General features: G+C 41.4%; 1 protein-coding gene across 6 annotated transcripts in view; it reads right to left on the reverse strand.

The window, feature by feature from the left end:
* Positions 1–1,479: 1,479 nt before the first annotated feature.
* LOC122770671 (testis-expressed protein 2-like) overlaps positions 1,480–16,804 on the reverse strand; it is a 41,733-nt gene continuing 26,408 nt past the window's right edge. For 5 of the 6 annotated variants that reach the window (XM_044027653.1, XM_044027654.1, XM_044027657.1 and 2 more), the window contains 6 exons: positions 15,943–16,042; positions 8,314–8,440; positions 5,961–6,074; positions 5,409–5,618; positions 4,877–4,997; positions 1,480–2,150 (listed from right to left, as the gene is read on the reverse strand). In XM_044027653.1, coding sequence (XP_043883588.1) covers positions 1,893–2,150; positions 4,877–4,997; positions 5,409–5,618; positions 5,961–6,074; positions 8,314–8,440; positions 15,943–16,042 — 930 coding nt within the window. In that variant the 3' untranslated portion in view covers positions 1,480–1,892. The remainder of the gene's footprint in view (positions 2,151–4,876; positions 4,998–5,408; positions 5,619–5,960; positions 6,075–8,313; positions 8,441–15,942; positions 16,043–16,804) is intronic. The other variant, XM_044027658.1, reaches the window with a different exon arrangement.

The raw sequence follows: 16,804 nt of genomic DNA on the forward strand, positions 1-16,804 counted from the left end.
TTTGAGCAGAAACAGACAAAAGAGTTTGGTTCAGATTAGAAAACAGGATTAAAAATCTCTACATGTGAATAAGACTATACATTCTTGGCAATGGTTGCTCTACAGCAGAGTATGTGCATTAACTTCACTCATGTATTGATGGGTACATAGTGTGTGTCTGTCTACATACAGTATGGCGGCGGCAGAGTCTTTTTAAAGCACTGTTGCATTTTGAAAAGTTGGTCATTTGAAGTCATCAACGTTGACGGCTGAGTGAAGCTCCTGCTACGCAAAGACTGACAGAGACAGAAGGACAACAAATGATTTCTATTTGTGCAATTATCTGCATACCCCACTCACAAACATGAGTGGGTATAAATGATTTCCACACAAGAACAAAGGAAGCAGGAAAACGCATACATTCAATAGATGCTTTCTTCTTCTGTGACACAAATAGAACATTTCTACACAATCGTACTTACGCCCGTGCAGCTGTTCCATCACTGCACCTGCTGGCTTTGTATCGTAAATGAACAGATGTTGTGTTTGCACTTGTGCAGTGACGTTTCCACACAGACGTGGATCACGGCAACATCGGCGTACAAAGCAGAAAAAAAGTGTGTTTGGCAAATGAATGGGTGAGGGTTCAGAGTGTGGTCACAGCATGAATGAATACTGTTGGATAACAACGGTCAAAAAAACCAGAAGAAGTATCGGCGCTTGTTTCCTTCATACTCTCCTTCACAGACTACAGTGTCCTGAGTGATCTGATGACATGTGGACCGTCTTATAACAAGGCGTGGCCCGGGGGGCGTGAATGTTGTGGCGACATTTCGTGTCATTTGCGTTTTTACATCATTGGTTTTTTTCCACTCCAGCTGAAAAAACTTCAACTTTGGTGAAAACTTGGCGTGAAAAATCGAGGCCGCGTCACCGGCCAGACAACGACATCATAAAACAGCGTTCAGGGTGTGGATGCGACAATCACGCGTCACCAGCCAGACAACGACATCATAAAACAGCGTTCAGGGTGTGGATGCGACAATCAGCGTTCACACCGGAGTCACCGGCAACAACGACATCATAAAACAGCGTTCAGGGTGTGGATGCGACAATCACGCGTCACCGGCCAGACAACGACATCATAAAACAGCGTTCAGGGTGTGGATGCGACAATCACACGTCTGCAGATTCAGCTACACCACGTTTCCACGTGGACATAGAGAAGAGAGACCGTCACGACGCGACGTGACGCAGCGATCTCTGAACAATCACACGTGGTGTTAAAATGCGTCTCCTGTGACTTTGTATTCAAGCGCGTTGTGATGTCACGTCTGTTCACGAGAACAAAAGAGGCTTGTAACTAACCTGATCATACAGATGTGTGCGTCTACGTCTAATCACCACATCATGTGATTTCTGACACACTGACACGTGGTCAGATCACTCAGGACGACGGATGTTGACATCAGGTTTCTAACACACTGTACGTTCACGCTGTAAATCTCTGCATTTCTGTTGCTTTATTTGACTTTGAGGCCTGAGCAGAAACAGGCTGTAAGGTATCTGGTGAATGCTCCCACATCAGTGTTCATCATGAGACATTATAAAGTTAAATATCCTCATATATATATATATATTCTATTTTATTACATTAAACCACCCCCAAATATCTGAGCCCAACATGACTCTCTTCACACGTCATGTTTAATAAATCCTTCAGAGACTAAATCACCTGTTTGTCTGGTACCATAAATACTTGTGAACAGAGCAGCAAACATCAGTTTGTGTATCATTGGTCCTTCAACCTCTCGTCTATAGAAGTGAGACACGCACCGACCGTTCACTCTGGGAACGTGGTGGTTTTTACAGTGTCTGACATTTCCACGCTCCAGGAATGCTGTAAACTATCTTCATGACTGGCCAGAGCCGGAGCCGGAGCCGGAGCCAGAGCCGGAGCCGGAGCCGGAGCCAGAGCCAGAGCCGGAGCCGGAGCCAGAGCCGGAGCCGGAGCCAGAGCCGGAGCCAGAGCCAGACCCGTCCCCCTGTGGCTGCGTGGACTCTGGTTCCACTGTGGGGACGACTAAAGGTCCACTGGCTGTGCGTAGGTCCATGGCGTGATGCATGATGGTCAGCCACAAGTCGTCCATGTTTGGCATGACAAAGACTTTCTGAAAGGACAGAAGATGATTCAATAAACTGTTTTATGGGCCATTCTACCGAATTCGTGCAAATTGCTGTCCCACAATAAAAAAACTATTTAACAAAACAATTAAGAATTCAGACCTTCAATATTTACTAAGATTATGTTATGATCTAGTTAAACACAAGACTGTAACTATTTAGTAATTAAGCTAAATATATACAAAATCATCATTCATGCTACCTTCCTAGGTACTTTCTATTGGGAAGTAGTTGTCCCAATCTCTAAGCCCTAAATTTCAATCCATGAAAATAATACTTAAAAGAATTTTGTCATTTTTTCCAATGGTGTATTTTAAAATATATGTTTGGTTTCTTTTAAACAGAATGTAAAACATTTAGATTCATTTTGAAGTTTTTTTTTAAATTACAAAACATGCTTTTAAAAATGCTGTCCCACACTTTCATGTCACAACCGTAACACGAGTTGTTTTACCACATGGGTGGAGCCTGGTTTTAGTCACACCCCAGAATTTCTGACCAAGAAATGACACTGCATCCCTGTCCCTCATGGCTGCATGGTGAGATATTACCTCTCATATTTTTTAAGTAAATGGGCTCCAAAGTCTGAAAATCAGCATGTTGCATTAATAATTGTCACAACCGTACACATATTATCTGCAAGTAAATACACTTTTGGGGGCTCAAAACAAAATATTATGTTTTGTTGTGTGTACAACTGTTCAAACATCTGTTCCTAGCCATTTACTTGTTAGCATGTTTGAGTTATGCTAGGAATTAGCTAAAAATGTCACAACCGTAACAGTCACAACCGTAACAAATTGTAACGTTACGGTTGTGACATAATCATTATGGTAGTGACAACATGTAATGTTCCACATATTTAAGGACATTTTTCATCATTATTATTACATTATACTCTTAAAACATAATAATAATAATAATAATAATAATAATATTGTTATTATATTTGATTTGTAAAGCACATTTCATTCTTAAGAATCTCAGAGTGCTAAATAATGTTTGATATGAGAAGGAAAGAAGGAAAGAGAACGAAACTAGAAACAAAAGAAAGGCGGAAAGATCAAATCTATCAGTGATTTATCTGACAGGGAGCAAAGGAAGGTCAGAAGATCATGGCGAAAAAGACAGCAACATCACTGGCTATTGGTGAAAAGTCAAAGAGAGATGGAGAGATTGTGCACAACTTCCACGCCACCTCCCACACCCTCTGCCACGCCTTCTCCCATGCCGCCTTACCTTCCACGCACTTCTAGTGAGACTGTTACTCCACACACTTCTAGTGAGACTAATAAGAGACGTTGGAATGCGTGACCACAGAAAAATAAACTTGAATGGAAGAAAGAAAAATATAGAAAACGGTGCCATAGATTGTGCGTGAGGCCAGAGAAGTCAAACTGTTCCGCAAGAACAAAAACTCAGAAGGAAGTATGGAAGCACAGAGTTCCTGTGCATATCAGAAAGACCCTTCTTTTTCATAACACACTCATGCACAATTTGCAGAAAAAAATACAAGTCTGCCAATTATAAAGAGAAACATGGATTAAGACGTGCATTGACAAGCAGGTTGCTCAGAAAATACAATCTTGTTTCTATGCTCAGAGAAACACTAGGCAGCTCCCACAGGCAGCTCTCAACACGACTGCAGACAACCCACATCTAAAGTTCACATATCAGAGACATAACATTTGTGTTTGTAAAATTCACATTAAAAAGGCAGGTTATGAGTTAATATTAAGCAATAAGGTTGAGGGGATATAATACAACCTTGCAAACAAAATACTGTGGTCATGAGCAAAACAGTGCGGTCACTACCGTAACAGTGCGGTCACTACCGTAACACTGAATGTTTTGTAAAATAAAATAAGAATTGAGTCATTAAATAACATTTTATGATAACTATTGGTTAAATATACATTCAATGTAATAACTAATGAACTCTGAGATCTCTATGATCAGTGTAATTCATTTTACAAAAAAGATTGCATTTAAATTTTGATGAGTCTTCGAAAATAAACTTTGAAATTTGATAAAAAAAATTATTTTAATTGATTTAGTTGTAAAACCCTTCATAATAAATTACTAAAATTATTCTTTAGAGGGTGTATGGACACACAATATTAACAGATTAATATAATGGTTTTTATTGCAGTGTGTTGCTGTGTTACGGTAGTGACAAATTTCAGGAGTTGAAAAACATTTCAAGAACAGGCAGACATTAATATATGAAATTTGACTGCGCCTTTACTAGATATGTACCATTGAAATATGGTACAATATATGTATGGACAAGGTTTTTGGAAAAAAACAACTTTTGAAAATGTGTTTCCAACTCTGGACTTTGCACGAATTCGGTAGAATGGCCCTTATACAAAATACAAAGACATGACATTTAAATGCACAGTCTCCCTCTCTCAGTGAGTTGTTGGGTTGGTTCACTCCCTTGACCCCCCTTGACTCAATTCAACCTCTCAGTCTTTTTCCCGGGGTCACATTTTTGGTCACATGACTCAGTTGTGGAGGTTATTCCCGGACCTGCAGTAATGTGACGTCCTGCTCCCGAGAGCGCTCAGACATCACAATAAAAACATGTGAAATAAACGCCACACAAACAGAATGTGTTAGCAACTGTGGAGTCTCTCACAATCGTTGTTGATGTTGATGACGTTTCCAGGAAACTTCTGGAAACACTGATGTTTGTGTTTATTATTACCTGGAATTCCTGGTCCAGTTTCTTCTCTATCCAGTCGGTGACCTGAGCAAACGTCACTTCTCTTTCTCCCAGTTTGGGTCGAGCCTTCAGCTCCAGGTGAGGTGGCGTCCTGAAGCCATACCTGTCAGCACAGGAAATCAACACACTCAACCGTCTGCTCATTAAACACTGAACGTGAGAATTTCCATGCACATGGATAATTGTCCATTGTTGCTAGAAGAATTTCTTTATCTGATGCCACTTTTTACAAAGTTTTTTTTTTTTCTCCACCATCTGATAAAACACACACACGCACACACACACAACAACAAAGTGACAGTTTGAGTGAAGAAGGAATAAATGTGTGTCGAACTCTGAGGTTTCAATTCATCGTGACGAATCAATCATGAGGCAGCGTCATGTACAGTAATGCACCAGCAGAGGGCAGCGATGCAGTCAGTGTTCATATACAGTATACGATGACACTGAGGGTCATGTTCTGTTGGCGCTTCACGTCTGACTAACATGAGACAACGTAACATCATTTACGCACCATATCCTGTCGGTGGGTGGAGGGGGAATGTTGACAGCCAGCGTTCCCTGCAGCTCCTGCAGCTCCACGGTCAGCAGCAGGGGCGTGTTGGACACTTCCTCCATCTTCTTCTTGATGAACTCCGTCTCTGTGGCCTTCTGGAAGTATTTGGACTTGGTTATCTTGTCCACGAAGCGCATGATCTTGCTCGGCTTGTGGCCTCCAACAAAACTGTGAACGGGACAATGATTCAGGAACAAAGCGTTCTGCGGCTGTGATGACGAATAATGTACGGACTCATTTATGAATTTTAACATCAGGACTCTGCGATACGTTATCACAGCTAAATATTTACATTATTATTCATGACAAAGGTCATTTTGCTCCTGAGTGAAAGTTGAACGAGCAGTTCATTGTGGTTTTTAAACTTCTTTATGGACAGAAAACAACAGACACACTCTCCTAATCTAATAATCTAATAATCAGTTCATGTGAGTTACCGTGTCCATCTTTCCTCACACACTGAATCTACCGTGAATATTGTGTAACTCTGGGATGTAAGCGTGTTCTCACCCCTCCACTCCGGCAGAGTCATTTGACAGTTCAGAGGAGTCTTCCTCATCTGATGAGCCTGCGCTGGACGACTCTTCATCACTGTCGGCCAGACAGTATGTCCTTGGCCTGTATCTGGACACACACACACACACACACGATATAGATGAGACTGAACCACACACACACACACACACACACACACACACACACACACACACACACACACACACACACACACACACACACACACACACACACACACACACACACACACACACACACACACACACACGATATAGATGAGATGAATACACACACACACACACACACGATATAGATGAGACTGACACACACACACACACACACACACACACACACACACACACACACACACACACACACACACACACACACACACACACACACACACACACACACACACACACACACACACACACACACACACGATATAGATGAGACTGAACCACATGCACACACACACACTAACACATGATATAGATGAGACTATACACACACATATAGATGAGACTGAACCACATGCAGCACACACGATATAGATGAGACTGAACCACATGCAAATGATATAGATGAGACTGAACCACATGCACACACACACACACAAATGATATAGATGAGACTGAACCACATGTACACACACACACACACTGAACCACATGCACACACACACACACAAATGATATAGATGAGACTGAACCACATTGCGCACACACAGACAGACAGACAGACAGACAGACAGACAGACAGACAGACAGACAGACACAGACACACACACACACACACACACACACACACACACACACACACACACACACACACACACACACACACACACACACACACACACACGATATAGATGAGACTGAACATGACACACACACAATATAGATGATAGATGAGATGAGACTGAACCACCATGCACACACACACACACACAAATGATATAGATGAGACTGAACCACATGCACGCACGTGCGCACACACACAGACAGACAGACAGACACACACACACACACACACGTGTTCCTTGAGCAGATGAGAACTGATGACAGTCACATGGAAACATGATGGACTGAGACGAGTGCTTGCTCTTGGGGTTTTGAACCTTCACACACAGTGAAGTGAAACTGGATTTGAGGACTGGCAGAGATGGATTCACAGATCTGCACCCAGCACAGGTTTGTGCAGCTGGTCTGAACAAACGGTTATCCCTGACCTTAACCATGACCAGTTCATGTCTCACCCTAACCTTAACAAACCACATCTCATCATAACCCAATCTTAACCAATTCCTCAGAAATGAGATTTTGCCTGATTAGGATCAGGTTTTGGTCTCTATGAGGACTACTGGTCCAGGGTATGTGTTTATGGCAGAAAATAGAAAATGTCCTGTAGTGTACACAAAACGCCTCATTAATGTTGAGACTGAAACCAGCACGATGAAGAGCTTCAGGCATCGATGCAGTTCCTGTGGGTCAGTGTTGATCAGGAAAGACTGATGGGTGTGTTTCTACTCTCACAGGTTTAGAACACCTCAACTCCTCCAGTTGTGATCTGAATTTAAATGAATCTTATTTTTTTAACTTAGCCTTTTGTAACGTTGAAGATCATTCACTGGACTTGATTGACCCACATTTTCACAAAAACCTTTAAAACTTTAGACTGGTAACGACACATGCTGTGTGTCTTTTATTTGCCAAGCATGGACTTGGAAGATGAAAATGTGAAGACAGCACTGATGACACTGAGGTGTGGGTGACAATCCATCAGTGTTTCCCAAACTTCCGCAGGAGAACACACTTTCTTAAGTTACAATTTGGATTGGTGCATAATGTCGTGACCAAGTTACAGCCAGATCGCTAACCTAATAAAACTATTATCAATGAAATAAAAGTTCATGGTCTGTTCATTATTTAAAAAGATGGCCCATCTGTGGGCCATGACCCAGTCTTTGGGAAACACTGATTTAAGTTTTAGGGAATGAGAGAACTTCAGATGCACATGAGAGTTAAAGAGAAGTGAGGATCGTTAAAAACAAAGCAGCACTCACCAGGAGCAGAGGAACATTACATCCCATTAACAGCCACATAAAAAGGTAGAATCCAGAGGGCAGAACCGTGGAGAGAAAGGAGAAGACATAAAAGACAGAACAAAAGATATAAAACCCAGAGTGATGAAGGCGAGGTGCCAGGCAGACTGGGGCACTCTCGAGAGACACAAATATCATTTTTACTGTCACACAGAAAGGAGAGAGGTCGATAAATCCCACCTAAATAACCCTTGATGCTTCATTAAAACGTGCGAGTGCTTCGATGTAGCTCCAACGTCTTACCCGTCTTTGCCAAACTCCCCCAAACGCAGGTTTTCTCCCTCTTTGCCCAGACGAATCAGGTTCATCTTCGTCTCCAGCGTCATCAGGAAGGAGCCGCTGTAGGAAATCTCCAGGTCAAACCACAGACCTGAGGGAGAGACGCAGATTAAAGAAGGATAAGAGATCATATATCTGAAAATAAATTCAATCTACTACCATCTCATCTTACATGTCATTGTATTGGAAATAATTGTTTTAAAGATGCATCGCGTTACAGACATGGACGATTCTGCACGGATGCAGAGGCAGCACATAATTGAGGCAACAGCTCCCCCTGTGGCTGGTGTGAGCAGTCAGCGGTCACTCTTTACTAAATCGAAGGTACCATTGTCTTAAAATACACATTTGCAACAGGCAAAGAAAGACTTGTTTTTAGCTCTTAAATCTGAATAACTTCTACAGCAACATTTGATATTATACTTCATAGTAGAACTGGATTTAACACAATAATTAAATTCAGTTTATGTGAAAACATGGTACTGCTGCTCTACAGTGCAACACTGTAAAACCCTGAGATTTTCGTCAGAACCTCAAACCAACACATCTCCACATTAGAAGAGTCAAAACAACAACAAAAAACTAACATTTGATTCTAGAAAATCATGATTCTTATCCTGATTAAAAACTTGATAAGACCTGTGCCCGTCCAGTGTAGTAGAAAACAAAGGTTTGGGTTTGGTGATTACAACTTCACCTAACCGTCTCGGGTTAAACCTAGGATCCAGGATCATGTGCAACTTAGCTTAACTTAAGTAAATATATTGTTATCTACTTAATCGGAATCAAATCGTGAGATTCTGAAAAGCTGACACCTCTGTCCTTCTACATGTTACACAGCTCGACTGTTTCTGTGACGGCAAAGTTCAAGTTCATATTTACCAGTATGTTTAAAATCCATGATGATCGTAACCAAATCTAATTGTTAAGACTGTTTCTTTTGTACTTCTTTTTTATTGACGAGGGGTTAAGAACAGAGAGATGTAGGATACTACTCCCCACAGTCTTCCTTGCTTCCTCTGTCCTTCTCCCTCCCCTTTGTTATCCTATTTCTCATATTCCGTCTTTGCTTTCTTGGCCCTTCTGTGGCACCTTTCATTTCCCCGAGCACAAACAGGGGAGGGGGACTCCAGCAGATATTATTTTCTTGATCGTTCTTTTGAGAAGAGAACGACGCACCCGATGAAGGGAGCGAGAAAAAAGAAGGAGAGATCACAAGGTCTTTTGAAGAGAGGGGAAACAGTCGGGGAGCAGGCAATCTTCTCCCTCTAGTCCTTCGTTTGATATCAGCGGGGGGGCGGGGGATGCATAAACACGCCTCTCCCTTTATTCAGTTTTACCTCGACTCTGCTGAACTTGCTGTAATCTGGATTATACAAACTCCTCGACTGAAAGCCGCTCCACACACGCAAAATGTGCATCACAACAAAACAACAACAATTCAAATATATAAATAAGAGAAAGAATAAAAAGAAACAAAGGGAGTCAACTGTGCAACAATGAGAAGGCAATTCATTTAATTTCCCCTCCTTTGTTTACAACACCAATCCCATGTTCCCGTGTACAAACGACAACAAACAACCACAGTCGTAGGTGTCGGTTCTCTGTGCTCCACTAGAAGGCAGCAGAGGACGACTAATGAATCAAGTGAGTGGTGAAAATCACATCATTTAAAGGAGACGTACACATAGCTGCCACTTTATACTCAGTTTATGTAGACACAGTCCAGTTGACCTGCTGAAGATCAAACTGAAGGCTTAGAACGTGGCATAGCTTTCATAGTTACACACACTTCACACACACACACACACAACCAGTGTCTACACAGAACGAATCCAGAGTTATCCAGTGAGCGTTGGTTCTCTGGGTGAAAATGCCTTGTTGGTGCCAGACGGCAAACGAATGACCAGGCTGTTTGAAACCGTAACTCAAACACACCACTCACGCCACTCATGTGTCCTGTACCGCTAACACAGTGGCTGCTGAGCGTAGGAGGCGGGGCTGGGTTAAAAAAAATCATATCTAATTTATTTGGAAGATCTGATATGGATTCATAAAATGTTTAGATGGATCTTCCCGTCTCTTGCACAAACCTCAGACAATGAAAATCATGCGAGGCTTGACCGCGACTATTCTCCTAGGTAGCAACAGCTAAGCTAATGGCTAAGTCTGCAGATTAGTTCAATACTTCATCAACAGTGAAGAACCAGATACGATCGTTGTTTTTGTCTCTTCTTTTGATTAGCGAACAGTACATGGATGCAGGCCTAGCTGCGCTCACAGTGCCCTCTGCTGGACAATGTGTTAATTACTTTAAATTGTCTGAGGCTTTTTAAGGCTGTAACTTGAACAGGTTTTTAATGCTGGAGTTTGAATTATCACCTAGAGCTGTACTGTAGAGTTGCACAGTGTGGTCATATTAAATAAAAATTGCATTCATGTAATTGTTTTGGTGTCAACATCATTTTAATGACGCACCAGATTTTTTTACAGTTTGTAGAATCTGTTCTGTGACAATCTCTTTCATAACCAAACAAATCAAGTACGGAAACTAAAAGACCTCACGAATCGATACTGAATCGAGCTACATCACGACCCTATCCAGACCTATGTGCTGCACAGTCCTTACATTTAGAGCTTGGATTCCTCTGAGTGATGGTTAGTGGGATTAATAGATGGAGTGTGAGAACACTAACAACAACACAACAACACCGCTCTCTGGCCTGAACACCAGCAGATGACCACGCCACAGAGAGGTAAACATTCAGGGTGCGAGAGTGAAGGGGAAAGACGAGGAAGAAAAAGAGAGGTTAGAAAGTCAGAGAAGGTTTGAGGAAGTGAAAATAGACAGTTAGGCATTCACCGAGAACACGCTGGTTCTGCTCAGCCCAGTGGGCCTTTCTCCACTCGTCTGTCCTGAGAGGCATCCTGGATAATAAGACTGTGTCTGTCCACATGCAGGCTTTACTGCTGGTTTACATACTAAGGATCATTTTATACACATATAGGGAAAAGCAGCACATAAAACAAATCACATATTGATGTGAGAAAACATGTGGTTGGCAACTTTTACTATGACAGTTTTACATTCACTAAAGGAGATTTTTGGGCTAAAGAAGTTCCAATCCATCACTTCATAGGTGATGGATCATAGGATCCATTTATATCGTAATGTCATCCCTGTGTTGGTATATGCGCCATATTGCCAGATCTTTGCCAATACACAGCCCAAGTGCATGGTAACAGCGGGGCAGACACACACACACACACACACACACACACACAGACACACACAGTTGGAGAGGTTCATCGATCCATTGTACTCAGCGTTGTTCCAGGAAGGAGCAGGGTGAGACAAGGATGAGGCTGAACTTGAGATGCCTGGAGGACACAGCCACTGTAACACCAGTGGAAACAGGAAGTATTCAAACTACCACTTCAGATAAAAGACTATTGATCACAGAAAACACCTTCAGTTATCTTTAACCTAGTTGAGCCTCTTTCCTGCTTCCTCCTGCCTCTCACTTCTATACAGGATGTGTGAGGCGCTTTGATACTTTAGATCGACAGTGGAACTAATACTGTGAACCGCAATCTTTTTTTAAACAAATTCAAGGCATTTGCAATTATCAAATTCAAGCACACACACACACACACACCCTGATAGTATTCAGAGTGTCGAGTGAGATGTGTTTGTGCTTGTAACTGATCAGAGAAATGAGACATTTCTGCTCATCATCTCATGTTAGGGTTACGCGAGTGCTGCAGTGATACAAGCAAAGACATATTGTTGCTACAGAGTGAGTAAGGACACAAAGAGGACGATGATATGAAAGGGAATGCGAGGGGAAGAGAGCAGGAGACCATACATGTGACAGAGATGAAAAGACAAATCTGTGACAGAATCGAAGGGAAAAAGCTCAGCGCTGATGTATGTCTGAAAGCTCAGGAGGATTTCTCAAGAAATGACTCACAAAGCTGCTGGAGCAGAGTTAAGCCTTATTTACACTTTTGATCACTGTCAATGGACTAAAGGTACATTTCTAATTTATGCTGCAGAGAAAGGTCTCAGTCATCTTTGTGTAACTCTCTCTGTCTGGTTATTATTTTCCCGATACAACTTTTTCACTTCCAATACGATACCGATATTGCAGCCTTTGAGTATTGGCCGATACCGATATCGGTCCGATATCAGCACGAATCATACATACTTTAATGACTTATTTTGTAGCGTAGAATGTTAGAATAGGCTTGATCAAGTGATATTACTGAAACAGAGAACAATAGTATGAGAAAAACTCACCCATTTATTATTAACCACTGGTTACATCAATTTTAACCTTCAACATAAGAATATTGGATTTTTTGCCATGTTCATTTCATACAGTCTATGGTTCCATTAATTAATGGGGGTGTTTTCATAGCACCCTTGTTTCACAGGTAACAGCGTGTCTTCAGAGAACACCCCCCTTGTATTCACTATTTTGGATTAGCCCAACCCACACAGGGTGAGCGACTCCTCCCGCAGGTAAACCCGGAGCCCGAGGACCGGCCCCGCAGACGTACGACACATTTAAACACACAAAGCTCTTGGCATGGCTGGTTTTTGGGGTATAATTAACAAACGGAGGCTGATGAAAGTCAACAGGTGGCGCTGGTTTATGAAACAATGTTGTTTTAGCAGTTGGCCTCAGGATGAGCTAGCGTGGTGCTAACGGCTAGCTCGCGCTCGCTGTGCGGCTTTGTAGCCTCTGATTTCACAGGTGAAAGAAACATGTTTAACCTCTGACGTAGCAGTAGCACACACACACACACACACACACACACACACACTGTTGTTGTGATCATGTCTGATATGGCTGTGTGCCATTTTGTCATTCTTGTTATAAAGGGCTTTATTTTTATTTTTGATTTAATTTTAATCTTAAAACTTTTTTAATTTCTTAATTTCTTTTTTAATTTTTAACTTGTGTGCTCTTAAAAAAAACTGGTACTTCTGAGTCTGATATGGAGCAACTGTAACAAAACAATTTCCTTTGGGATAATAAAAGCATTCTGATTCTGATTCTGATATAATCCCATACTCGTTTTTGGCTGATAGTCGATATCAATATCGGATCGGGACATCCCTAGTTTCCACACTGCATTGGACGGGACAGGTTTAAGCGAGGACAATGTGGCATTAAAACAATGATGAGGGCAAGATGCTTTTTTTCCTGCCAGAAGATGAATTGTGACCTTCTTCATACAAGTATACACAAGTATACAGTGACTACCATTTACATTGTGAGACTAAATATTAGGGTGACTGTATTGTAGCCAGCTGTGAATTTAGCCCTGTTCAGACTTAAACACACTTCTCTAAACAAGTCTTTTGCCCCGTGACAAGTTCACGATATCTTTGGTAAAAGGGAGTCCTGCGCATGAATCGAGGACACGTGTCTTTTTTCACAGCACTTGCAGCTGAGCAGTAAACAGCAAACAGTGTTTTTTTTACGGGTCAGACACTGGCAGCAGCTGTGGAGGAAGCAAAAGTTCATCCTCTACTCAAGCAGCCGAGAGACGAGCTGGAAACAAGCATGTGTCGAGTGTCGAGTGTGCTGCTGCCTGACAAGCGCAGTGGGTGGAAGTGCATGTTACACCACAGCATGACGCACAATAAAACTCTTTTTGTACTTAGTGAATGGAACAGTATTGTTGTCATTGGTTATGGCTCCAACTATGACTCCCTTGTGTTCCACTGTGCAACACATCAGCTCTTTTTCCAAAGTAATTTAGTGTTTAATGACATTTTCCATCATTTCATTGTGTTTTCACTATTATTTACACAGTCATTTAGTATTTTACAAATCTTTCTCTTTTTTGTTGAGTTTAGTATTTTCTACATTTCTCTGACCTTTCTATGGTGTTTTCCTCCTGTAATGTTCACAGTAATTTAGAAGTTCAAGAAATGAGTCAGTTTTGTTGTGGTTTCTCTGTTTCTTCTGCAGTATTTAGTATTTTAGGAATTGTTGAGTGTGATTTTTTGGTTTTCTATTATTTCCACAGTGATTTAGTTGTGTTTGTCATGTTTTCTTCATTATTGCTCATACTTTATTAGTTCATGAATGTTTCAGTCAATTTTGTTGTGGTTTCTCTGTTATTTCAGCAGTAATGTGTAATATTTAAACTTTTTTTGGTGACTTCTTGTTCTGTTTGCCCATATTTGCGTTTGGGAGGGATGGTGAGTATATTGGTAGAAGGATGCTGGAGTTGGAACTGCCAGGCAGGAGGTCTAGAGGAAGACCAAAGAGAAGGTTTATGGACGTAGTGAAAGAGGACATGAAGTTAGTTGGTGTGAGAGAGGGGGATACAGAGAACAGGGTGAGATGGAGGAGGTTGATTCACTGTGGCGACCCCTGAAGGCAGGAAAAGAAGAAGATTATGTGCTTCTCACTGCAAGACAAGTTTCCCAATCAAGGATGAATAAGGTATGAAGTTACCAGAACATGCAGCCTTTACCCTGACATCCCCATTGCTGTATTTCAAAGTAAAATGTCCACGATATGGATATATTGATAAGGACTTTGACCCAGACCACCTTAACTCCAGCAGCACAGAAATAGATTTTCTATCTCTACTAAAGCTATAGCTAAATCCTCTGTATGGCCTGGTAATGAATACATAAATAAATAAATCACAATCATGTACATGTAGTCCACGCTTTTACTGTAATAAAGTGTAAACTTATTCACTGGTGAACATTTCACTAACATCTGCTTATCTGTTTTACTTGATGATGTTTAGTGTTTTCTTACAGGTGATTACAGCCCTCTCTGCTCCACAGGTAGTGTGTGTGTGTGTGTGTGTGTGTGTGTGTGTGTGTGTGTGTGTGTGTGTGTGTGTGTTCTGATGAAAGAGAGGACAGTCGCGGGTGTGATGCTGCTCTTTGTCAGAACCATGCAGTTACAGCCTCACTATTGTGATCTTATTAGTAACAGCATGAAGTCTGATGAAAGACTGGGAGCAGTGGGTGTGCAGCGGATTGCAAACGTGTTCAACCCATTTGACCTTTATTCTATTCCTTTGTACTGTAAAGACACGAGTGGCAGTCTGGATCGCTGACCTTTATCACAGCTTCATCATCTATGCTCACTCTGCCAATAACCATTTGTTCTGCTGGACATATTTGATTATTTTACCTAAGTGAGTAATTAAAGCACTTAAGCATGTAGAAAAGATCAAACATCATGTTTACATATGTGTAAAGAGAGCGTGAGTACTTGTAACTAAGTGACACTTACGGTGAGGTTGCTGCATTTGCATCTGCTTTTTAACACGGCTAAATCTGACCCTCAAAAAACAGGAATTTCACTCATATTTGATATGCATTATTTTACCTAGTTGTCTCTGTCGTACATGTGTGCAAACGTGCACTCTGACTAATGCACCGACTAGAAGCTAAAGTACAAGCTCATAACCTCCATTTCACAGCTGATTTCGTGCAGTAAAGCTGACATGAGAAAACGAATGTATGTCACAATAGTTGTGTTTGTCTTTGTGTCTTCTGTGTGTACAAATGTGTACTGATTGAATTTGACTTCTGTCTCTTACCTCGATAGTCAACAAAAGGCTTGGATGCTGCAAGGATTCTGGGAGTAGCTGAGCCCATGTCCAGTTCTGTCAGGGTTAACTCGTTCATGAAGTAAGGCAACTGAACAAAAAGAGACAAGCGCACAAATGAGCACACCACACTGCACATGAATAATTGATCTGCAAGAATATGATATCACTAAATAGCAAAAACAATACCAGTGCATGTATTCACATGCACATGCCTCCATGACACGCTGCCTGATGCTTTACTGTCGTCTATCTGTGCTTCAGAACACAGCTAGTTCCAACACTGGGTCGGTCTACAATATTAACTGCAGCTACAATGGAAACACTCGCAGTGACCACAACACATTACAACATGAAGCTAAATAAAGGTTGGCCTGAGGGAAACGATCACTCAGCAGCTAAAGGATAAAGATGGTGTGTGCACGTGTGTGCACGTGTGTGCATTAGAGCTGCAACTGTAACTCACTAATCTGTCGATTATTTTCTCGATGAATCGTTTGGTCCATAAAATATCAGAAAACCTTAAAAAATGTTGATCGGTGTTCGTCAAACCTGGAAATGATGATGTTCTCAAATGTCTTGTTTTGTCCACAAACCAAAATGATTCACTGTTAATGATTTCTTTGTTTTATGGAGCAAAGAAATGAAGAAAATATTCACATTCGAGAAGCTTAAACAATCGGAAATCTTGTTTTAATCATGAAAAAAAGCTTCAAACTGATTCATTGATTATCAAAATAGTTGTCGATTAATAATCGATTCATCGATTAATCATTTCAGCTCTAGTGTGCATGTGTGTTTTCAGCAGGAAGGTAAACGATTCTCTATTTCTAAATGTGCTGTGGTCTTTGCT

This window comes from Solea senegalensis, linkage group LG6 (assembly GCF_019176455.1).
Source record: "Solea senegalensis isolate Sse05_10M linkage group LG6, IFAPA_SoseM_1, whole genome shotgun sequence".
Taxonomy (NCBI): Eukaryota; Metazoa; Chordata; class Actinopteri; order Pleuronectiformes; family Soleidae; genus Solea; species Solea senegalensis.